The 25,238-nt window shown below is 38.8% G+C and overlaps 1 protein-coding gene across 49 annotated transcripts in view; it reads left to right on the top strand.

Annotated features, from left to right (window-relative positions):
* SCMH1 (Scm polycomb group protein homolog 1) overlaps nucleotides 1-25,238 on the top strand; it is a 224,161-nt gene that overhangs the window by 52,378 nt on the left and 146,545 nt on the right. For 28 of the 49 annotated variants that reach the window (XR_015156869.1, XR_015156848.1, XR_015156855.1 and 25 more), the window contains one exon: nucleotides 5,873-5,950. The exons of the other annotated variants lie outside the window; for them this stretch is intronic. Coding sequence is in view for 4 of the 28 variants with exons in the window: in XM_086381834.1 (XP_086237960.1) it covers nucleotides 5,926-5,950 (25 nt within the window). In the remaining 24 variants the exon portion in view is untranslated. Of the gene's footprint in view, nucleotides 1-5,872; nucleotides 5,951-25,238 lie in introns of those variants that run through there. 49 annotated transcript variants of the gene reach the window in all.

The following is a 25,238-nucleotide window of genomic DNA, read 5'->3' as shown; positions in this document are numbered from 1 at the left end:
AAAACACATGAAGATTAAACAGTATGATTCTAAATAATGAATCAGTTACTGAAGAAATAAAAAGAGAAATCAGAAAATTCCTAGAAATGAATGACAACAAAAACTACAACCCAAAACTTGTGGGATGCAGCAAAAGCAGTCCTAAGAAAGAAGTTTATACCAATACAGTCCTACCTCAAGAAACAAGAAAAATAGAATAGGCAACCTCACTTTACATTTAAAACAACTGGAAGAAGAAGAATAAAAAAAAAAAAAACCCTAAAGTTAGTAGAAGGAAAGAAATCATAGAGCAGTGAAAAAGAAATGAAATAATAGTAAAGATTAATAAAACTAAAAGTGGATTCTTTGAAAAGAAAAGTAAAACTGACAAACCATTAGCCAGACTCATCAAGAAAAAAAGGGAGAAAAATCAAATTAACAAAATTAGAAATGAAAATGGAGAGATTACAACTGACAATGTAGAAATACCAGGGATCATAAGAGACTGTTATGAGCAACAGTGAACAATAAAACGGACAACCTGGGAGAAATGGATAGATTCTTAGAAAAAGTCAACCTTCCAAGACTGAACCAGGAAGAAATAGAAAGTATGAACAAGCCAGTCACAAGCAGTGAAATCTAAACTATGATTTAAAAAAAAAACTCCCAAAAAACAAAAGCCCAGATGGCTTCACGGGTGAATTCAGTCAAACATTTAAGAAGAGCTAATGCCTAACCTTGTGAAACTCTTTCAGACAGTTAGAGGAAGGAACACTTCCAAACTCATCCTGCAAGGCTACCATAACCCTGATACCAAAACCAGATAAAGATAACACAAAAAAAGAAAATTGCAGGCCAGTATCACTAATGAACATAGATGCAAAAAATCCTCAACAAAATTCTAGCAAACAGAATATGACAACACATTAGAAAGATCATATGATTAAGTGAGGTTTATCCCAGGGATGCAAGGATTCTTCAGTATACACAAATCAATCAGTGTGATACACCATATTAACAATTGAAAAATAAAAAACCATATGATAATCTCAGTAGATGCAGAAAAAGCTTTCAACAAAATTCAGCACCTGTTTAGGACACCAGCTCTTCAAAAAACAGGCATGGAAGGAACCTACCTCAACATAAAGGCCATATATGCTAAACCCAGAGCAAGCATTAGTCGCAGTGGTGAAAAACTGAAAGCATTCTTTCTAAGATCAGGAACAAGACAAAGGTACCCACTCTCACAGCTGTTACTCAGCATGGTTTTAGAAGTCCTAGCTATGGCAATCAGAGAAGAAAAGGAAATAAAAGGAATCCAAATTGAAAAAGAAGGAAAATTCACTGTTTTTAGAGACTATGATACTATACGTAGAAAACCCCGAAGATACTGTCAGAAAATCACTAGAGCTAATCAGTGAATTTAGTAAAGCCACAGGATACAAGATCATTACACATAAATCCCTGGCATTCCTATACACTAACAATGAAAAATCAGAAAGAGAAATTAAGGCATTTACCACTGCAACAAGAATAAAATACTAGGAATAAACCTGTTCAAGGAGACAAAAGAACTGTGTACAGAAAACTATAAGACACTGATGAAAGAAAACAAAGATGACAGGTGGAGAGAGATTCCATGTTCCTGGGTTGGAAGAATCAATATTGTGAAAGTAACTATACTACTAAATGCAATCTACAGATTCAGTGCAGGCACTGTCACATTATCAGTGACATTTTTCACAACCAGAATGAGGAAATTTTCACAATTTGTTTGGAAACACAAAAGACCCTGAATAGCCAATGCAATCTTGAGAAAGAAGAATGGAGCTGGAGGAATTAACCTTCCTGACTTCAGACTGTACCACAAAGCTGCAGTCATCAAGACAGTATGGTATTGGTGCAAAAACAGAGGTATAGACTAATGGAACAAGATAGAAACCCCAGAGATAAACCCACACAGCTCCGGGCACCTAGCCTTTGACAAAGGAGACAAAAATTTACAATGGCGAAAGATAGTCTCTTCAGTAAATAGTGCTGGGAAAACTGGACATGTGAAAGTATGAAATTAGAACACTTCCTAACATCATACACAAAGAACAAAGATAAACTCAAAATGTGTTAAAGACCTAAACATAAAACCCAAGCTATAAAACTCTTAGAGGAAAACATAGGCAGAAGACTCTTTGATATAAATCACAGCAAGATCCTCTGTGACCCACCTCCTACAGTAATGGAAACAAAAATAAACAAGTGGGAGCTAATTACACTTAAAAGCTTTTGCACAGCAAGAAAGAAAGAAAGAAAGTGAAGTCGCTCAGTCGTGTCCAACTCTTTGCGACCCTATGGACTGTAGCCTACCAGGCTCCTCCATCCATGGAATTTTCCAGGCAAGAGTACTGGAGTGGATTGCCATTTCCTTCTCCAGGGGATCTTCCTGACCCAGGGATCAAACTCAGGTCTCCTGCGTTGTAGGCAGAGACGCTTTACCTTCTGAACCACCAGGGAAGCCAAGGAGACTATAAACAAGGTGAAAAGACTAACCCTCAAAATGGGATTAAAAAATTGCAAATGAAACAACTGACAAAGGATTAATTTCTAAACTGTACAAACAGTTTGTGCAACTCAGTACCAGAAAAACAAACAACCCAATCAAAAAGTGGGCAGAAGACCTAAACAGACATTTCTCCAAAGAAGACATACAGGTCGCTAATAAATACATGAAAACATGCTCAGCATTGTTCAATATTAGAGAAATGCAAATCAAAAACTATAATAGATATCACTTCACACCAGTCAGAATGGCCATCATCAAAAAATCTACAAGCAGTAAATGCTGAAGAGAGTGGGAAAAAGGAACCCTATTGCTCTGTTGGTGGGAATGTATATTGATAGAGCTAGCCACTATGGAGAACAGTATGGAGATTCCTTAAAATCACTAGGAATAAAACTACTATATGACCCCGTAATCCCACTACTGGGCATATACCCTGAAGAAACCATAATTGAAAAAGACGCATGTACCCCAGTGTTCATTGCAGCACTATTTACAATAGCTAAGACATGAAAGTAACCTAGATGTCCATCAACAGATGAATGGATAAAGAATCTCTGGTATATATACACAATGGAATATTACTCAGCCATATAAAGGAACACATTTGAATTGATTCTGATGAGGTAGATGAACCTAGAGCTTTTTATACAGAGGCAGTAAGAAAGAGAAAAATATCATATATTAATGCATATATATGGAATCTAGAAAGATGATACTAATGAACCTATTTGCAGGGCAGTAATGGAGACGCAGATATAAAGAACAGACTTGTGGACACAGGATGGGAAGAAGAGGGTGGGAAGCATTGAGACAGTAGCATGAAAACATATACACTACAATGTGTAAAATAGCCAGTGGGAATTTGCTGTATGCCTCAGGGAACTCAGACTGGGGCTCTGTGACAAACTAGAGCAGTGGGATGGGGTGAGAGGTGTTAGGGAGTTCAAGAGGACAGAGACATATGTATAGGGATATATGTATACCTATGACTGATTCATGTTGATGTATGGCAGAAACCAACACAATAAAGCAATTTTCCTTCAATTAAAAATATATTTTTAAAAATACATAACAATTTATCATTTTTACCATTTTAATGCTTAAGTACATTTATAGGGATGTATACCCTTCACTGCTGTCCAACTCCAGAATATTTTCATCATTTCAAACAGAAACTCTGTACCCATTAAATCATAACTCTCCATTCCCCTTCTTTGCCCAGCCCCTGATAACCTCTGTTCTGCTTCCTTTCTCTAGGAATTTCCCTATTCGAGTTGCCAAGTGCAAATGAAATCATACAGTAGTTAGCCTTTTGTACTAGGCTTATTTCACTGAGTGTAATGGTTTCAAGATTCATCCATGTTGCAGCATGTATCAGAATTTTATTCCTTTTTATAGCTGAATAGTATTCGATTGTATGTATAAGCCTCATTTTATTTTTTCATTCACTCATTGGTGGATACTTAGATTGTTTCTACTCTTTTGCTATTGTGAATAATGCTGCTCTGAACATTTGTGTACAGGTACCTGTTTCAGTCCCTGTTTTCAATTCTTTTGGGAAATATCTAGAAGTGGAGTTACTGGGTCATTTGGTAATTCCATGTTAAACTTTTTAATGTTTTCCACAGCAACTGCACCATTTTTTCATTTCCACTAGCAATTCACAGGGGCTTTAATTTCTCCATATCCTTGCTAGCACTTATGATTTTTCTTTTTTTTTCTTCATAATAACCACCCCAGTGGGTGTGAAGTGGTATCTCATTGTGACTTTAACTTGCACTTTCCTAATGATTAATGATGTTGATTTTTATGTACTTATGGGCCATCTACATAGATAAATGGGGCTTCCCAGGTGGCACTAGTGGTAAAGAACCTGCATGCCAATGCAGGAAATGTAAGAGATGTGGGTTCAATCCCTGGATCAGGAAGGTCCCTGGAAAAGAGCATGGAAACCCACTCCAGTATTCTTGCCTAGAGAATCTCATGGACAGAGGAGCCTGGTGGGCTACTGTCCATAGGATCATAAACAGCTGAACATGACTGAAGCAACTTAGCACATACACATAGATACATGGAGAAATACCTATTCAGGTCCTTTGCTAATTTTTCAGTTGGATTATTTGAGGGTTTTTTGTTTTTGTTTTTGTTTTGTCATTGAATTGGAGTTCTGTACATAATTCTAGAGATTAGTCCCTTATCAGATAAGTGATTTGCCAATGTTTTCTGCCATTTTGTAGGTTTTCTTCTCATCCATGTGATAGTGCTCTTTGATGCACAAATGTTTTTCATTTTGATGAAGTTCAGTCTATCTGTTTTTTTTTCTTTTGTTGCCTGAGATTTAGATATCAAATTCCAGAATTATTGCCAAATTCAGTGTCATGGAGATTTTCTTCTCTGTTTTCTCTAAAAGTTTTATAATTTTAGCTCTAAAGTTTTGGTCTTGATACATTTTGAGTTAATTTTTATATATGGTGTAAGCTAAAGGTTCATCTTCATTCTTTGGCATGTGGGTATCCAGATTTCCTAGCATCATTTGTGAAAAAGAGTATTCTTTTCCCATTGAATGTTGTTGGCACCTTTATTAAAAATCATTTGACTATACATACTTGAGCTTATTTCTGGGCTCTCTATTCTGTTGGTCTGTGTGCCTGTCCTTCTGCTAGTACTCCCCCCACCCCACCCCCCCACCCCCCGCCACACACACACACACACACAGTTTCAATTACTATGGCTTTGTAGTAAATTTTGAAGCCGGGAATTGTGAGTCTTCCAACATTATTTTTCATTTTCAAGATTGTTTAAGCTATTAGAGGTCCTTGAGATATCATGTGAATTTTAGGATGGCTTTTTCTATTTTTACAGAAAAACATCACTGGGATTTTGATAGGGATTGCATTGAGTCTGTAGATCTTTATGGTATTGTTGTCTTAACATTAGTCTTCTAATTCATGGATGTAAGTGTCTTTATACTTCATTGTTTCTTTGATTTCTTTCAGCGATGTTTATAGTTTTCAGTGTACAATACTTTGGTTATATGACTGTTATATTTCTCACAATGAATTAATAGAGTAACCTTCTAGTTTATCCATTATTATTTAAAATGAGCTATTAAGGCCCTGAAAAGTCTGTTCTGTTTTTAATAGAATCAGGGTTCTGAACTCAAAAACTGAGGGAAGGATCGTGGAAATTGGAAACTTAACTGAGTTACTGCCCCTGGGAAGCCCTTCTGGGTGTTCAGCCTGCTGGTTTTCTCTGATTAAAACCTAATTTCATTGCAGGTCTCCTTTGATCTACAATTGTTCATATTTCTAATTTTTTTTAATCTTTTGCTTCTAGATTTCTCCATCTTGTTAAGGAGGAAATTCCTATTTGATATAGCTGATGATACCATGCAAAAATCAGATCCTCGAAAAGGTCAGAACCTGTACTTATATATGATAGAAATGCAGAGTTATCTTCTATTAGGCTGTGAATGAATGTATGTGTCACAAAAAGCTGTCAAGTAAATAAAAGTATCTCATCCTTTCTTACCATCTTACCCTGCAATTTCACAAATCCTGCATGTCATTTTGCAGCTCTTTTACAAAGTACTCTTCACATAATTGTCTCAAATAGTCTTTTCTGTAATCTTATGAAACAGGGACTGTTGCTATTCCTGTTCTTTGGAAACAATGAAAGATTAAGAGACTTACTCAACATGTTGTTCCTACAAACTGCAAGATTTTGTCCCGAATCTTTTTGCCTCTAAATCTTACTCTTCTTACTACCTCATAAGTTCATGATCGTTATTAGAATTTAGTAGACATGTAAGTATGGAAGCTGTATGAACATTAAAAATAACATACATGAAAGTCTAAGAAAAAGTTAAAGCCTCTTTATGAGTATAAAATATTATTAACAAATCAGATCATGATATTGAATATTTAAATATGATCTCTAGAATGATCCAGACTCCTCATTATGTATATAACATTGTCTTATTGTGGCAAATGGCACTCTTTGCTGATACTTTCTTTTGTATTCTCATCTTCTTCAGTTTCTGTCATTTGTCTCTGTAGCTTCCCTTACCCCTTTCCATCTATAGTAGCTGCTGGTTATTATCCATACACTTAATCCATTTCCATGTCTTAGTACCATTATACTACATTTCCTTTAACTCAAATACCTATTCATCTTTCTTTTCTGACAATCCTACCTCAGGTCTTCTGTGAAGCTTTCCTCCTCTCCCCAAGTAAAGTCAATCATTCCTTTTGCTTTTCTCAGAGCACTTTGTATAGGAAATCTCTCTTATAGCAAAAATCCCATTATATTATGATTGTGTATTTGCGTTGCTGTCTGTCCTGTTAATCTGTTCTTTGTGAGTTCTTTGTGCACATAGACTGGGATTCATTTGTCTTCATGTCCTTGACACTCAGTGTTACTCCTAGGCTTAGCTGTGAATGAAATGACAGTTTTCCTTAAAGAATCTGTACAGTGTTCTAAGTGAGAGACTGATCACATAAAAATATTCAGAAGTTTATAACTATTTGTAAATGAATATAGTACATGTATTTTGAAGTAGAATAATGGAGTGATCACAGCTAGGCAAAGTTATTTAGGGAAGATTCTTCTAGATCCAGGATCAGTAAACTATGGTCCATAGGCAAAGTCCTGTCAGGTGCCTGGTTTTGTAAATAAAGGTTTATTGGAATATAGCCATGTCCATTTGTTAATGTGTATGGCTACTGTCATTCTACACTGGCAGAATTGAGTAGTTGTAGCAGAAACCATATATCCCATAAACCTGAAATTTTTTACCCTCTGGCTCTTTTCAAAAAGTTTTCTATTCCCTGCTCTACAAGATAGGTTTTGAAAAGAGGTATGAAACAAAGAGGAATGTGAATTGGTGAAGCATGAGTGTGCATCATAATGCAATGAAAACAGCCATAGTAGTAGGAATGCCAAGTGAAGTTCCACGCTAATCCAGTTTGTCAGAGAGAAGTGTGTTGAAGAAATGAAATGTCAAGAATGCTTTGAGGGTAGACCCAAGATTGGGGTGAGGGAAGACAGGGAGGCATGTCTCCCCACGCCTGGGATACTCACCAGGTGCTAATGGGGGACCTCCTGTGGACAGGCTGAAGGGAGGAGCCCTGGGAACAACCGGGTAAGGGGGAGTGGAGGAAACTTGAACCTTGATGACCAGCAACTGTGGGGTTGCTGGGGGAGGTGGAGTGGCTTTGGTGCCTTGAGTGGTTTGGGCACCTTTGGTCACTGGAAGCAGCATGCCTGCTCACCTGAGAGGGGTAGGGATTCTTTAGGGATCAGAGGATCCACTACGGGAAGCCCCTGGGGCTCCCCTTTCACTCAGTGGTGACTGGGGGGAGGAGTAGTTTGGCACTGGGAGTGGCTTGGGCGCCTTTGGGTGCTGGGAGCAGTGCACCTGCTCCTCTGGGCGGGGGTTGGGGGACCTCTGGTGAGATCAGAAGATTTACTGGGGAAGCCACCCACAATGAGCCACCAGGAACTCCTCAATAACTGCCATAGAGCAGAATAGAGGGGAAAAAAAAATGAAAAGAATTGAGGACAGTCTCAAAGATCTCTGGGACAGTATTAAATGCACCAACATTTGAATTATAGGGGTCCCAAAATGAAGAGAAAAAGAGTATGAGAAAATATTTGAGGAGATTAGAGTTGAAAAATTCCCTAAAATGGGAAAGGAAATAACCACCCAAGTCCAGGAAACCCAGAGAATCCCATATAGGATAAACCCAAAGAGAAAAGCACCAAGACACATATAAATTAATCAAACTAACAAAAAATTAAGCACAAAGAAAAAAAATATTAAAACCTGCAAGGGGAAAGTTAAAAAATAACATAAAGAGGAATTCCCAGGGCTTCCCTGGTAGCTCAGAGGTTAAAGAATCTGCCTTCAATGCAAGAGACCTAGGTTCAATCCCTGGATTGACAGGATCCCCTGAAGAAGGAAATGGCTTATCTACTGCAGTATTCATGCCTGGAGAATACCTACTGAAGCCTGGTGGGCTGCAGTCCATAGGGTTGCAAAAAATCAGACACAACTGAAGCAACTTAGCAGACACATATTCACAAAATCTCCATAAGGCTAACAGCTAATTTTTCAGCAGGAACTATGCAGGTGTTTAAAGTGAAAGAAAAAAATGGTGAAAGAAAAAAACCTGCAACCAAGATTATGCTACCCAGCAAGGATCTCATTCAGGTTTGATGGTGAAATCAAAAGCATTATAGACAAAACCTGAAAGAATTCAGCACCACCAAACCAGCCTTACAATAAATGCTAAGGATTCTCTAGCAGGAATCACAACAGAAGAAACAGACCACAAAAACAAACCCTAAATGATTAAGCAAATGGCAGTAGGAACATACATGTCAATAACTACCTTAAATGTAAATGGATTAAATGCACCAAGCAAAAAACACAGACTGGCTGAATAGATATGGAAACAAGACCCATGTATATGCTGCCTGTAAGAGAACTCACTTCAGACCTAAAGACACAGACTGAAAGTCAGGGGATAGATACAGATATTCCATGCAAATGGGAATCAAAAGAAAGCAGGAGTAGCAATACTCATATCAGACAAAATAGACTTTAAAGTAAAAACTTTTACAAGCGTTAAGGAAGGACAGTACATAATGAATGATCAAGGGATCAACCCAAGAAGATACAATGATTATAAATATTTATGCAGCCAACATAGGAGCACCTCAGTACATAAGGCAAATGCTAAGAACCATAAAAGGGGAAAACAACAGTAACACAATAATAGTAGGGGAATTTAACACCCCACTTACACCAATGGACAGATCATCACAACAAAAAATTACTAAGGAAACACAAGGCTTAAACACAAGCCTTAAATGACACATTAGACCATGTGGACCTAATAGGCATCTTCAGGACATTCCATCCCAAAACAGTAGAAGACACATTTTTCTCAAGTGCACATGGAACAATCTCCAGGATAGATCACATCTTGGGTCACAAATCAAGCTCAGTAAATTTAAGAAAATTGAAATTGTATCAAGCATCTTTTCTGAATACAACACTATGCATGAAACTAGATATAACTTACAAGAAAAAAACTGTAAAAAACACAAACACATGGAGGCTAAACAACACACTTCTAAATAACCAACAAGTCACTGAAGACATCAAAAGGAAATTTTAAAAAATACCTAGAAACAAATGACAATGAAAATATGATGACTCAAAACCTATAGGATGCAGTAAAAGCAGTTATAAGAAGGAAGTTTATAGCACTACAAGCCTACCTCAAGAAACAAGAAAAACATCAAACAACCTGACTTTACACCTAAAGCAACTAGAAAAAGAACAACAATAACAGCAACAACAACCAAAAAACCAAAGCCTAGTAGAAGGAAAGAAATCTTAAAGATCAGAGAAGAAATGAAGAAATATTAAAGATGAATAAAACTAAAAGCAGGTTCTTTGAGAAGATAAAATTGACAAACCACTTGCAGGCTTGTCAAGAGAAAAGGAAGAGGACTCAATAAAAACAAAAATGGAGACATTACAACAGACAACACAGAAATAAAAAGAATCATAAGGGAGTACTATGAACAACTATATGCCAATAAAAATAGAGAGTCTGGAAGAAATGGACACATTCTTAGAAAAGTACAACCTTCCAAAACTGAACCAGGAAGAAATAGAAATCATGAACAGACTAATCACAAGCACCAAAATCGAAACTAATCAAAAATCTTCCAACAAGCACAAGCCCAGGACCAGATGGCTTCACAGGCAAATTCTACCAAAAGTTTAGAGAAGAGCTAACACCTATCTTGCTCAAACTCTTCCAAAAAACAGCAGAGAAAAGAAAGCTCTCAAACTCATTTTATGAGGCCACCATCACCCTAATACCAAAAGCAGACAAAGATACCACCAAAAAGGAAAATTACAGGTGAGTATCACTGATGAATATAGACGCAAAAAATTCAAAATTTTAGCAAGCACAATCCAACAACACATTAAAAAGATCATACACCATGATCAAATGGGATTTATCCCAGGGATGCAAAGATGTGTCAGTATACACAAAGTAATCAATGTGATACACCATATCAACAAACTGAAGGATAAAAATCATCTGATCATCTCAATAGATGCATAGAAAGCTTTTGACAAAATTCAACACCCATTTATGATAAAAATTCTCCAGAAAGCAAACATAGAAGAAACCTGCTTCAACATAATAAAGGCCTAATAGAATAAAACCAAAGCAAACATTATTCTCATTGGTGAAAATCAGAAAGCATTTCTTCTAAGTTCAGGAACAAGACAAGGGTGCCCACTCTTACCACTTTTATTCAGCATAGTTCTGGAAGTCCTATTCATGGCAATCAGAGAACAAAAGGAGATAAAAGAAATCCAGATTGAAAATGAAGAAGTAAAACTCTTTACTATTTGCAGATGACATGATACTATACATAGAAAACTGCAAAGATTCCACCAGAAAATTATTAACCAGTGAATATTGTAAAGTTGCAGGATGTAAAATTAATACACAGAAATCCTTTGCATTCCTATACACTAACAATGAAAAATCAGAAAAGTTAAGGAAACAATCCCATTCATTGTTGCAACAAAAAGAATAAAATACCTAGGAATAAACCTACCCAAAGAGACAAAAGACCTTTATGCAGAAAACTAGAAGACAGAAAACATAGAAGACATGATGAAAGAAATCAAAGATGACCCAAACAGATGGAGAGGTATTTCATGTTCTTGGCTTAGAAGAATCAATATTGTGAAAATGACTATACTACCGAAAGCAATCTACAAATTCAGTGCAATCCCTATCAAACTACCAGTGATGTTTTTCACAGATCTAGAACAAAGAATTTCACAATTTGTATGGAAACGTAAAAGGCCCCGAATAGCCAAAGCAGTCTTGAGAAGGAAAAATGGAGGTAAAGGAATCAACCTTCCTGATTTCAGACTATACTACAAAACTACAGTCACAAAGACAGTATGGTACTGGCCTAAAAACAGAAATATGGAACAATGAAGTAAGATACAAAGCCCAGAGATAAACCTACACACCTAAGGGCACCTTATCTTTGACAAAGGAGGTAAGAATATACAATGGAGAAAAGACAGCCTCTTCAATAAGTCGTTCTGGGCCAATATGGAGAACAGTGTAGCGATTCCTTTAAAAAACTGGAAGTAGAACTGCCATATGACCCAGAAATCCCACTGCTGGGCATGCACACTGAGGAAACCAGGACTGAAAGAGACACGTGTACCCCAATGTTCATTGCAGCACTGTTTACAATAGATAGGACTGGAAGCAACCTAGATGTCCATCAACAGATGAATGGATAAGGAGGTTGTAGTACATATACACAATGGAATATTACTCAGCTATAAAAATGAATGCATTTGAGTCATTTCTAATGAGATAGAAAAAACTGGAGCCTATAATACAGAGTGAAGTAAGTCAGAAAGGGAAACAGCAATACTGTATATTAACGCATATATATGGAATTTAGAAAGACAGAAATGATGATCCTATATGCAGGGCAGCAAAAGAGACACAGATGTAAAGAACAGACTTAAGGACCTTGTGGGAGAAGGTGAGAATAGCATTGAAACATGTGTATTACCATATGTAAAATAGATGACCAGTGCAAGTGTTATGCATGAAGCAGGGCACAAAACCGATGCTCTGGGAAAACCTGGAGAGCCATGGGGTGGGGAGGGAGGTAGTTGAGGGGTTCAGGATGGGGTGCTACATGTGCACCTCTGGCTGATTCATGTAGATGTATGGCAAAAGCCATCACAATATTGTATTAATTATCATCCAATTAAATTAACTTTAAGAAAACCTAAAAAAAATAGATGGTGCTGGGAAAACTGGACAGCTACGTGCAAAAGAATAAAAGTAGAACACTTTCTAATACCATACACAAAAATAAACTCAAAATAGATTAAAGACTTAAATATAAGGCCAGAAACTATAAAGTTCTTAGAGGAAAACATAGGCAGTACACTCTTTCACATAAATCACAGCAAGATCCTCTATGACCCACCTCCTACAGTAATGGAAATAAAAGCAAAAATAAATAAATGGCACCTAATTAAACTTAAAAGCTTTTGTACAGCAAAGGAAACAATAAACAAGATCAAACAACCCAGAAAGGGATAAAAAAACTTACAGATGAAACAGCTGATAAAGGATGCATCTCCAAAATATACAAGCAACTCATTCAGCTCAATACCAGAAAAACAAACAATGCAATCAAAATGTGGGCAGAAGATTTGAACAGACATTTCTCCAAAGAAGACATAAAGATGGCTAATAAATGGAAGAAAAAATGCTCAACATCACTCATAATTAGAGGAATGCAAATCAAAACTGCAATGAGGTATCACCTCACATCAATCTGAATGGCCATCATCAAAAAAATCTACAAACAATGAATGCTGAAGAGAATGTGGAGAAAAGGGAACCCTCTTGCACTGTTGGTGGAAATGCAAATTGACATAGCCACTATGGAAAACAGTATGGAGATTCCTTAAAAAACTAGAAATAAAACTATGATGTGACCCAACGATCCTACTACTGAGCGTATATCTTGAGGAAACCATAATCAAAAAAGACACATGTACCCCAATGTTCATTGAAGCACTATTTACAATCCGATCCCATCACTTCATGGGAAATAGATGGGGAAACAGTGGAAACAGTGTCAGACTTTATTTTTCTGGGCTCCAAAATCACTACAGATGGTGACTGCAGCCATGAAATTAAAAGACGCTTACTCCTTGGAAGGAAAGCTATGACCAACCTAGATAGCATATTCAAAAGCAGAGACATTACTTTGCCAACAAAGGTCCGTCTAGTCAAGGCTATGGTTTTTCCTGTGGTCGTGTATGGATGTGAGAGTTGGACTGTGAAGAAGGCTGAGCGCCGAAGAATTGATGCTTTTGAACTGTGGTGTTGGAGAAGACTCTCGAGAGTCCCTTGGACTGCAAGGAGATCCAACCAGTCCATTCTGAAGGAGATCAGCCCTGAGATTTCTTTGGAAGGAATGATGCTAAAGCTGAAACTGCAGTCCTTTGGCCACCTCATGCGAAGAGTTGACTCATTGGAAAAGACTCTGATGCTGGGAGGGATTGGGGGCAGGAGGAGAAGGGGACGACAGAGGATGAGATGGCTGGATGGCATCACTGACTCAATGGACGTGAGTCTGAGTGAACTCCGGGAGTTGGTGATGGACAGGGAGGCCTGGCGTGCTGCGATTCATGGGGTCACAAAGAGTCGGACACTACTGAGCGACTGAACTGAACTGAACTGAAGACATGGAAGTAACCTAGATGTCCATCGACAGTTGAATGGACAAAAAAGCAGTGGTATATATACACAGAGGAATATTAATCGGCCATAAAAGGAACACATAAAAGGAACACATTAGTTCTAATGAGGTGGATGAACCTAGAGCCTATTTATTATACAGAGTGAATTCTGTCATAAAGAGACAAATATTGTATATTAACACATAGTTCAGTTCAGTCTCTCAGTTGTGTCTGACTCTGCAACCCCATGGACTGCAGCATGCCTGGCCTCCCTGTCCATCACGAACTCCCAGAGCTTGCTCAAACTCATGTCCATTAGTCAGTGATGCCATCCAACCATCTCATCCTCTGACATCCCCTTCTCCTCCTGCCTTCAATCTTTTCCAGCGTCAGGGTCTTTTCCAATCAGTCAGTTCTTCCCATCAGGTGGCCAAAGTATTGGAGTTTCAGCTTCAGCATCAGTCCTTCCAATAAATATTCAGGACTGATTTCCTTTAGGATGGACTGGTTGGATCTCCTTGCAGTCCGAGGAACTCTCAAGTCTTCTCCAACACCACAGTTCAAAAGCATCAATTCCTTGGTGCTCAGCTTTCTTTATAGTCACAGCTCTCACATCCATGTATGACTACTGAAAAAACCATAACTTTACTAGACGAACCTTTGTTGGCAAAGTAATGTCTCTGCTTCTTAATATGCTGTCTAGGTTGGTCATAGCTTTTCCTCCAAGGAGCAAGTGTCTTTTAATTTCATGGCTGCAGTCATCATCTGCACTGATTTTGGAGCCCCAGAAAATAAAGTCTCTCACTATTTCCATGGGAAATTGATGGGGAAACAGTGGAAACATGGCTGACTTTATTTTTCATGGGGTTGCAAAGAATCGGACACGACTGAGCGACTGGACTGAACTTTTTCCATTGTTTCCACATCTATTTGCCATGAAGTGGTGGGACCAGATGCCATGATCTTAGCTTGCTTTTTTTTTTTTAATTTATTTTGTAGTTGAAGGATAATTGCTTTACAGAATTTTGTTGTTTTCTGTCAAATCTCAAGATCAGTCAGTCATAGGTATACATATATCCCCTCCCTTTTGAACCTCCCTCCCATCTCCCTCCCCATCCCACCCCTCTAGGTTGATACAGAGCCCCTGTTTGAGTTTCCTGAGCCATACAGCATATTCCTTTGTCTGTCTGTTTTACATATGGTAAGGTAAGTTTCCATGTTACTCTTTTCCTACATCTCAGCCTCCCCTCCCCTCTCCCCATGTCCATGAGTCTATTCTCTATTTCTGTTTCTTCATTGCTGCCCTGTAAATAAATTCTTCAGTACCATTTTTGTAGATTCCATGTATATGCATTGTTAAGTCACTTCAGTCGTGTCCGACTCTGTGCGACCCCATAGATAGCAGCCCACCAGGCTTCCCCGTCCCTGAGATTCTCCAGACAAGAACACTGGAGTGGGTTGCCATTTCCTTCTCCAATGCATGAAAGTGAAAAGTGAAAGTGAAGTTTCTCAGTCGTGTCAGACTCTGTGTGACCCCATGGACTGCCACCTACCAGGCTCCTCTGTCCATGGGATTTTCCAGGCAAGAGTACTGGAGTGGGGTGCCATTGCCTTCTCCATATATATATAAATATATATATATATGCATTAGAATACGGTATTTATCTTTCTCTTTCTGACTCACTTCACTCTGTATAATAGGTTCTAGGTTCATCCACCTCATTAGAACTGACTCAAAGGTGTTCTTTTTTATGGCTGAGTAATACTCCATTGTGTATATGTACCACAACTTCTTTATCCATTCATCTGTCGATGGACATCTAGGTTGCTTCCATGTTGTAGCTATTGTAAATAGCGCTGCAATGAACAATGGGATACATGTGTCTTTTTCAATTTTGGTTTCCTCAGAGTATATGCCTAGGAGTGGGATTGCTGGGTCATATGGTGGTTTTATTCCTAGTTTTTTAAGGAATCTCTGTACCATCTTCCATAGGGATTGTATCAATTTACATTCCCACCAACAGTGTAAAAGCATTCCCTTTTCTCCACACCCTCCCCAGCATTTATTGTTTGTAGACTTTTAATGATGGGCCATTCTGACTGGTATGAGGTGATATCTCAGTATAGTTTTGATTTGCATTTCTCTAATAATTAGTGATGTTGAGTATCTTTTCATGTGTTTGTTAGCTATCTGTATGTCTTATTTGGAAAAGTGTCTATTTAGGTCTTTTTCCCACTTTTTGATTGGGTTGTTTGCTTTTCTGGTATTGAGTTGTATGAGCTGCTTGTATATTTTGGAAATTAATCTTTTGTCAGTTGTTTCATTTGCTATTGTTTTCTCCTATTCTGAGGGTTGTCTTTTCACCTTATGATGATGAAGGAGAAGGAAGCAATAATACAAATTAACATTGTGTCCACTGTGTGCCAGATACTGTCCTATGTGCTTTATATGTATCCTAGTTATTTTCCCTGCAACTGTATAAGTTAATTGCTGCTGGGGCTGTTTTTATTTTGCCAATGAGGAGACTGAGGCACAGGGGGTTAAGTTACTTAGCTACAGTTATACAACTAGTAAATGATAGAACCAAATCTGAACCCAGACAATCCGGCGGCAGGGTCTTCATAACAGAATAGGGGAAACTGGGGATATTTGGTAAAAACATCCAGAAGCTTGAAATAAGGTAAAAAGTCTGAGTAATTGGAGCTTCCCAGGTGGTTCAGGGGCTTCCCTGATAGCTCAGTTGGTTATGAATCTGCCTGCAGTGCAGGAGACCCTGGTTCAATTTCTGGGTTGGAAAAATCCCCTGGAGCAGGGAAAAGCTACCCACCCACTCCAGTAATCTGGCCTGGAGAATTCCATGGACTGTATATATAGTCCATGGAGTTGCAAAGAGCTGGACACGACTGAGTAATTTTCATTTTTCACTTTAAGGTGGCTAAAGAACCTGCCTGCAATGCAGGAGACCCCAGAGATACGGGTTCAATCCCTGGGCCAGAAAGATCCCCTGGAGAAGGGCATGGTAACCCACTCCGATATTCTTGGCTGGAGAATCCCATGGACAGGGGAGCCTGGTGGGCTGCAGTCCACAGGTCACAAATTGTTGGGCACCACTGAAGCAACTGAGCACACACAGCACACTGAGTAATTGGGAAAATGGTGCCACCCTGTCATGATAAAGAGTAAACGAACAGACTACAGAAGAATCATGTTAGAAGGCAGATGGTCCAATGAGAAGAGTGTACTATGAATTAGGCAGAATGACAGAGAAAAAGAGGCAGATACATCACACAGTGAGACATGTTACAGTTAGTCATTGAATTTAACCTTGATGAGACCAGGAAGTAGTTCACTTTCCTTATACACATGAAAGCTATTTTTAAATGCCTGAAGAGCTGGCTTACTCAGTTGAGAAAGAGATTAGCCATGATTTCCAAGGAAGTAGGGGTCCTTCAACCTCCTATACTAACTATATTACAGTCAGTTCAATGCCCATTCTATATCCAAGAATATTACAGCTGATGGAGGTGTCAAATCATAACACACTATTCCCTCACATTCTGTTGTTCCTCTAGGGGGACGTATTCCCCTCCATCCCCCTATCCTTAGTGTGAATAAGATTTACCCCCTGGATCACTTTTTAAAAATACATGCATATATGTATTAAAGGAATACATAGTAAGTGTAAAAAAAAAATTACCAGCAGAAGTATGCCAAATGAAAAGAGAAAGTTTCCCTCCTATCACCATCTTGCTCTCTCTCGAGAACCTCTATTGAAAGCTTGGTTATATGTGAAACTGTTGTTACTGATGGAGATGTTCTGGGATTCCCTCGTGTTTGTTAAGATGGGAAAAATATAGAGAATCACATCCCTAAAGCCAAGGTCCACTGCCAAGCATGGAAGGAGCTTCATGGGGAGATGTGGGGTCTTCATCACTGGAAGAGTAAGCGAAGAGTTGGTAAAGATGTTAGAAAATTCAAACATTGGCTGTGGTTGGTTGAGTTAGAGGCAGAGGAAGGAGAAAGCATTGAATGACTTTTAATATTGCTTTCAAACCCATAGTTTTGTGTTTGTACGAACAGGCTGATCACCCCAAAGACAGGGAAAAACTGCAATGCATCTTTGACATGGTAACTTAAGTGGAAGACAAAGTGATAACAGAAAATCCAATACATAAAATCCAAATTTATAGAACTAGTTGTTCAGTCTCTAAGTCTTGTCTGACTCATGGTGACCCCAAGGACTGTTGCATGCCAGGCTGCTCTGTCTTCCACCATACCCCTGAGTTTGCTCAAATTTATGTCCATTGAGTCGGTAATGCTGTCATCCTCTGCCACCACCTTCCCCTTTTGCCTTCAGTCTTTTCCAGCATCAGGTTCTTTTCCAGTGAGCTCTTCTCATAGAACAAGTTGCTTTGCAGCAAACATTGCACTTATTTTTATAAAGCCTGCTTTTAACTAACCATTTTGGTGTGTACAAAATGTACTTCATTTTTTATTAAAATTTCTATTTACACTTAACCTTTTAGGACTGTGTTTACTGTATAAAATGAAGATGGCACACATTGTTCATTACTCCAAAGAAGGAAGATATTTCAGAGTATCTGCCAGGTTAAATCGTGGTGCATAGGGAGGAAATAATTGATCTAGGTCCCTGCTGCTACTTTCCTCCAGACTCATGATATGAAGGAAATTAAAAGGAACTTCGATGTCCCCTTTCATGAATAATGAAGTTCAACCCATTCATTTTCCAAATGAGGAAAGTAAAACCCAAAGACAATGTCTTACCAGCTCAGAGTCTCACAATAACCTAGCTGGATAAATTATGTAAAGTGTCCACCACAGTGCCAGTATGTGGTAGATGAAGATGCAGAAGGGAAGTAAGATCATGATAATGATCTTAGTATTTCTTCTGTCCCTCTGTCACTCTTCTGTAAGCTTTCAGAGAGAAAGTTGGCGTTGCAAATAATGTACATTGTCCATTATGCAGACCTTAAGTTGCACTGTGTTGTAATGATGAAAGCAGGAGGTCCATACTCCCATAAAATTATAGGCTCTCAGATTTGGGCAAGACCTCTAAAGGTTACCTAGTCCAGCCTCCCTCTTCCTTCTTATGATTTAGTATTTCCACCAAGAGGTTATCTTACCTCTACTTCTATACCCACAATGATAGCAAATTCAGACCTTCCCTTCCCAGAGAGCTTCTCCAGCTCTGGCTGCAAAGAATATAATCAGTCTGATTTCTGTGTCGACCATCTGGCAGTGTCCATGTGTAGAGTCTTCTCTTGTGTTGTTGGAAGAGGGTGTTTGCTATGACCAGTGCGTTTGCTATGACCAGTGTGTTCTCTTGGCAAATCTCTATTAGCCTTTGCCCTGCTTCATTCTGTACTCCAAGGCCAAATTTGCCTGTTACTCCAGGTGTTTCTTGACTTGCTACTTTTGCATTCCAGTGCCCTATAATGAAAAGGACATCTTTTTTGGGTGTTAGTTCTAAAAGGTCTTGTAGGTCTTCATAGAACCGTTCAACTTCAGCTTCTTCAGTGTTACTGGTCAGGGCATAGACTTGGATTACTGTGATACTGAATGGTTTGCCTTGGAACTGAACAGAGATCATTCTGTCGTTTTTGAAATTGCATCCAAGTACTGCATTTCAGACTCTTTTGTTGACTCTGATGGCTACTTCATTTCTTCTAAGGGATTCTTGGCCACAGTAGTAGATATAATGGTCATCTGAGTTAAATTCACCCATTCCAGTCCATCTTAGTTCACTGATTCCTAGAATGTCGATGTTCACTCTCATCATCTCCAGTTTTCCTTGATTCATGGACCTAACATTCCAGGTTCCTATGCAGTATTGTTCTTTACAGTCTATACAGTCAGCAAAAACAAGACCGGGAGCTGACTGTGACTTGGATCAAGAACTCCTTATTGCCAAATTCAGACTGAAATTGAAGAAAGTGGAGAAAACCACTGGACCATTCAGGTATGACCTAAATCAAATCCCTTATGACTATACAGTGGAAGTGACAAATAGATTTAAGGGACTAGATCTAATAGACAGAGTGCCTGATGAACTATGGATGGAGGTTCGTGACATTGTACAGGAAACAGGAATCAAGACCATCCCCAAGAAAAAGAAATGCAAAAAAGCAAAATGGCTGTCTGAGGAGGCCTTACAAATAGCTGTGAAAAGAAGGGAAGCGAAAAGCAAAAGAGAAAAGGAAAGATATACCCATTTGAATGCAGAGTTCCAAAGAATAGCAAGGAGCGATAAGAAAGCCTTCCTCAGTGATCAGTGCAAAGAAATAGAGGAAAACAATAGAATGGGAAAAACAAGAGATCTCTTCAAGAAAATTAGAAATACCAAGGGAACATTTCATGCAAAGATGGGCTCAATAAAGGACAGAAATGGTAGGGACCTAACAAAAGCAGAAGATATTAAGAAGAGGTGGCACGAATACACAGAAGAACTATACAAAAAAGATCTTAATGACACAGATAACCATGATGGTGTGATCACTCACCTAGAGCCAGATATCCTGGAATGTGAAGTCAAGTGGACCTTAGAAAGCATCACTATGAACAAAGCTAGTGGAGGTGATAGAATCCCAGTTGAGCTATTTCAAATCCTGAAAGACGATGCTGTGAAAGTGCTGCACTCAATATGCCAGCAAATTTGGAAAACTCAGCAGTGGCCACAGGACTGTAAAAGGTCCATTTTCATTCCAATCCCGAAGAAAGGCAATGCCAAAGAATGCTCAAACTACTGCACAGTTGCACTCATTTCACACACTAGTAAAGTAATGCTTAAAATTCTCCAAGCCAGGCTTCAGCAATATATGAACCGTGAACTTCCAGATGGTCAAGCTGGTTTTAGAAAAGGCAGAGGAACCAGAGATCAAATTGCCAACATCCGCTGGATCATCGAAAAAGCAAGAGAGTTCCAGAAAAACATCTATTTCTGCTTCATTGACTATGCCAAAGCCTTTGACTGTGTGGATCACAATAAACTGTGGGAAATTCTGAAAGAGATGGGAATACCAGACCACCTGATCTGCCTCTTGAGAAATTTGTATGCAGGTCAGGAAGCAACAGTTAGAACTGGACATGGAACAACAGACTGGTTCCAAATAGGAAAAGGAATACGTCAAGGCTGTATATTGTCACCCTGCTTATTTAACTTACATGCAGAGTACCTCATGAGAAACGCTGGGCTGGATGAAGCAAAAGCTGGAATCGAGATTGCTGGAGAAATCTCAATAACCTCAGATATGCAGATGACACCACTCTTATGGCAGAAAGTGAAGAAGAACTAAAGAGCCTCTTGATGAAAGTGAAAGAGGAGTGAAAAAGTTAGCTTAAAGCTCAACATTCAGAAACGAAGATCATGGCATCTGGTCCCATCACTTCATGGCAAATAGATGGGGAAACAGTGGCTGACTTTATTTTTTGGGGCTCCAGAATCACTGCAGATGGTGATTGCAGCCATGAAATTAAAAGATGCTTACTCTGTAGAAGGAAAGTTATGACCAACCTAGACAGCATATTAAAAAGCAGAGACTTTACTTTGCCAACAAAAGTCCGTCTAGTCAAGGCTATGGTTTTTCCAGTAGTCATGTATGAATGTGAGAGTTGCACTATAAAGAAAGGTGAGCACTGAAGAATTGATGCTTTTGAACTGTGGTGTTGTAGAAGACTCTTGAGAGTCCCTTGGACTGCAAGGCGATCCAACCAGTCCATCCTAAAGGAGGTCAGTCCTGGGTGTTCATTGGAAGAACTGATGTTGAAGCTGAAACTCCAATACTTTGGCCACTTGATGTGAAGAGCTGACTCATTTGAAAGGACCCTGATGCTGGAAAAGATTGAGGACAGGAGGAGAAGGGGACGACAGAGGATGAGATGGTTGGATGGCATCACCGACTCGATGGACGTGGGTTTGGGTGGACTCTGGGAGTTGGTGATGGACAGGGAGGCCTGACATGCTGCAGATCATAGGGTCGTAAAGAGTTTGACATGACTGAGCAACTGAACTGAACCTCCCAGAGAGTGCATCCCACTGTTGGATACCTCCAACTTTCAGAAAGTTCTTCCTAGTAATGAGCCGAAACCTATCTGCCCATAGCTTCCACCCACAGATATTAAACAAGCAAAGCAAATCTCTTATCTTCATGAGAACACTCCAGATATTTGCAAAAAGCTTTCCTGCTCCCCCTGAGTCTTCTCTTCTCTTGGTAAATCTCCTCAGTTTTTTAAACCCTCACTATCCTTGTTTTCCTTTAAATGAGATTATGTGCCTCTATCTCATTCAGAGTCTAGGACCTAGATTTGAAGATAAAACTCAGATAGAGTCCTCTCGAGTATTCTGACTATTAGAGTAGACCATCCAGTACAGTCATCTTCTTCATTCCCAATACACACTAGAATGATGATGATGGTTGTACATTACTTACTTCATAATATCAGGTCCGTTTATGTCTGCCAGAAAGTATGATGTGGCACCATTGATATCACTAAACTTTTTCAGTGTTCAAGAAACATGAGTTGGAAGCATTTTAAAAAGCGTTAGCTTCTTCTGTGCCCTGGCTCACACTTCCATAAGGCTCTGGAAAGGGTAAACATTATGTATAGTTGAAGTCTACTAGGACTGCCTATAGAACAAAAGGAGTTATGGCTTTTCTGCATTGTCATTAGCCATTCATTGCTAGCTGCTTTGCTTGTTAAAGGAAATATTGATGTTCTCTGGGATTCTGTCTGCACGTGCAGATATATAATTGCAAAAGATGGAGTGGGGGTGGGGATGATTGCCAAGAAGAGATCTGTTTCATCTTCTTTGTTCACATCTGCTACATGTACAAGACAGAATTTATGGCTCTTCTAGGAAGGGATTGCCTAGCTTGCTTCCCCTCCCCCCTTTTCTGACAGATATCCCAGAGGAATAATACTGTCTCTTCACACTTAATCTCCGAATGAAATAGCGGTAAATGAAGGAGAGCTGGAGGCAGAGAAATCAGCTGAGAGGCCCTAGGAGTACTTGCTAATTAGAGGGAGTGGCTGATCAATGGCACACTCCAGACCAGCCCCTTTTCCATCTCCCGCCTCCCCTGTAGCTTGTCCTCCTGACCATAGTGGGACAGGTGTTCTGCTTCCAGCTTTCCTGTTTTGATCTCTGCTTCTCAGCATAGGTTTCTGGTTTATTAAAACCATGGTTGCTTTCACTGCTAAAGGAGTTCTGTGTTGTCTTAATGTATTTTCAGAAGTACATTTGATCTTTCTATTTTCCAGTTTCATTTCTGAGGGGGACATCTCTCCTTTCCTGCTCCTTTCTTTCCTTCCTGCCTATCCCTGCTGTCTCACTGGTATGTGCATATAAACCTGCATTACTTGTTTTGTATTTTCCAAGCTCTGTGAGTATTTGAAACATGGTACCTGTGAACATCTTTCATTTAATCTAGTTTTACATCATTAAATCCCAGACTGTGTCTCAGATTATTTAGCATCCAGATCAAGCTAATAAGCACCAGTGCTTCAGTTTTTACTATAGTAAAATGGAAAGACTGTCCAAGCTGGGCTACTCTATGTCAGAAACATTCGTAAGATTTATTTTTTTTTGTTACCTTTTTTGTTTTTGTTTTTTGAGGAGAAGGTAGTTACAAACATAGTTTAGGTTCAGATCCTGACCTTTCTACTGACTGTAACTTTTTAGAAATTTATTCAACCTCTCTGAATATTATTTCCTCATTAATATAAAGGGGTAATGATACCAGAGTAAGTAATATACCAGAGAGGATACAACAAGATGATGTTATTGAAATACTTAGCACAATATCTGATACAGAGTAAACACTTAAAAATATTATTTATAAGCTATACAATATTAGTAATATTACAGTATTGCTATTGTAAATATATAGTAATAATTTATAACTGAATTTCTTCTCAATATTAAAGAATGTTTTCAACTTTTCCTTGCTTCAGAGGATGAACCATTGTGATTGTTTTATCACATTTTGAAAAGATGCTTCCATAGCTTTGTAGATTTTTCTGTTATGTATTATCTTCCCCTCAAGGGCATCCTGAAATACCAGAGTCTTTACATTCTGTAGATTTATACTACCCAGTATGGTAGCCGCTGGCTGCATATGTCTATTTAAATTTAAGAGGAATTAAATATAATTAAAAATGCAACTCTTTAGCCACACCAGCCATATTTCAAATGCTGAATAGCCCTATGTGGCTAGTGGTTATCCATTGGATGACACTGATATAGAACATTTCCATTATCACAGAAAGTCCTATTGGACAGCATTACTTTGGATACTACTAGAATGTGCTGTTGTGCTCTTTGCTTAGAAATCAAAGAGGGTATATTTTCTAGGATGTTCACAGATTGCCCTCTTAAGTATTTCAGGGCTCCATACATTCATTTTAAGGATTCAAGTTACTCTTCTTTCCCCAGCCCTAGTGTCGTTAAATGTCTTTTGAAATAAATACAGGCACTTTTACTTCTCCTGTGGAGACTGCATTACCATAATTTTTAAAGATCCCAGTGTACAGTAAGAGGAAGCCAAAGGGAGAAAGGACAAAGTTGTCATATAGAGTGAAGTAAGTCAGAAAGAGAAAAACAGATATCATATATTAATGCATATATGTAGAATCTAGAAAAATGGTACAGATGAACCTATTTGCAGAGGAGGAATAGAGCCAGATGTAGAGAAAGGATGTGTGGACACAGGAGTGGGGGGGATGGCACGACCGTGTAAAAATACATCGCTAGTGGGACCCTGTTGTGTAACATAGGAAGCTCAACGCAGTGCTCTGTGATGATCTAGATGAATGAGATGGGAGAAGTGGGAGGGAAGTCCAAGAAAGAGGAGATACATGTGTACATACAGCTGATCTCGTTCCAGACAGAGAGGCCTGGCGTGCCACAGTTCACGGGGTCGCAGAGTCTGATACGACTGGGCGACCGAACAACAGCTGATTTACTTCATTGTACAGCAGAAACCAGTGCAACATTGTATAGCTATTATACTCCAATTAAAAATAACTTTAGCAGATATTCAGTTGTGAATATGAGAATCCATAGGGGCTAACTAGTAACAGGAGGTTCTAATATGCTATGTCCTTTTTGTAAGTACATACATTATTTTAGTCAGAATCTGAGTTTTCCCCCTGAGAAAGGTAGAAAACAGCATGTTTTCCTTTAATAATCCCTATTATCTTTATTATGCACGTTTAAAGCCTAGTTTTTATTTGCTCTTCACAACCTAGTGAAGCAAGTAGCACTGGGATGATCATCCCTATTTTACTGATTTTTTTTTTAGAAAGCAGACTCAATGGAGTTAACAACTTGCCTAAAATTG

This window comes from Bos grunniens, chromosome 3 (genome assembly GCF_055505025.1).
Source record: "Bos grunniens cultivar Pamir isolate PY7600 chromosome 3, Bosgru_T2T1.0, whole genome shotgun sequence".
Lineage (NCBI taxonomy): Eukaryota > Metazoa > Chordata > Mammalia > Artiodactyla > Bovidae > Bos > Bos grunniens.
This window is presented reverse-complemented; position numbering and strand designations above follow the sequence as displayed.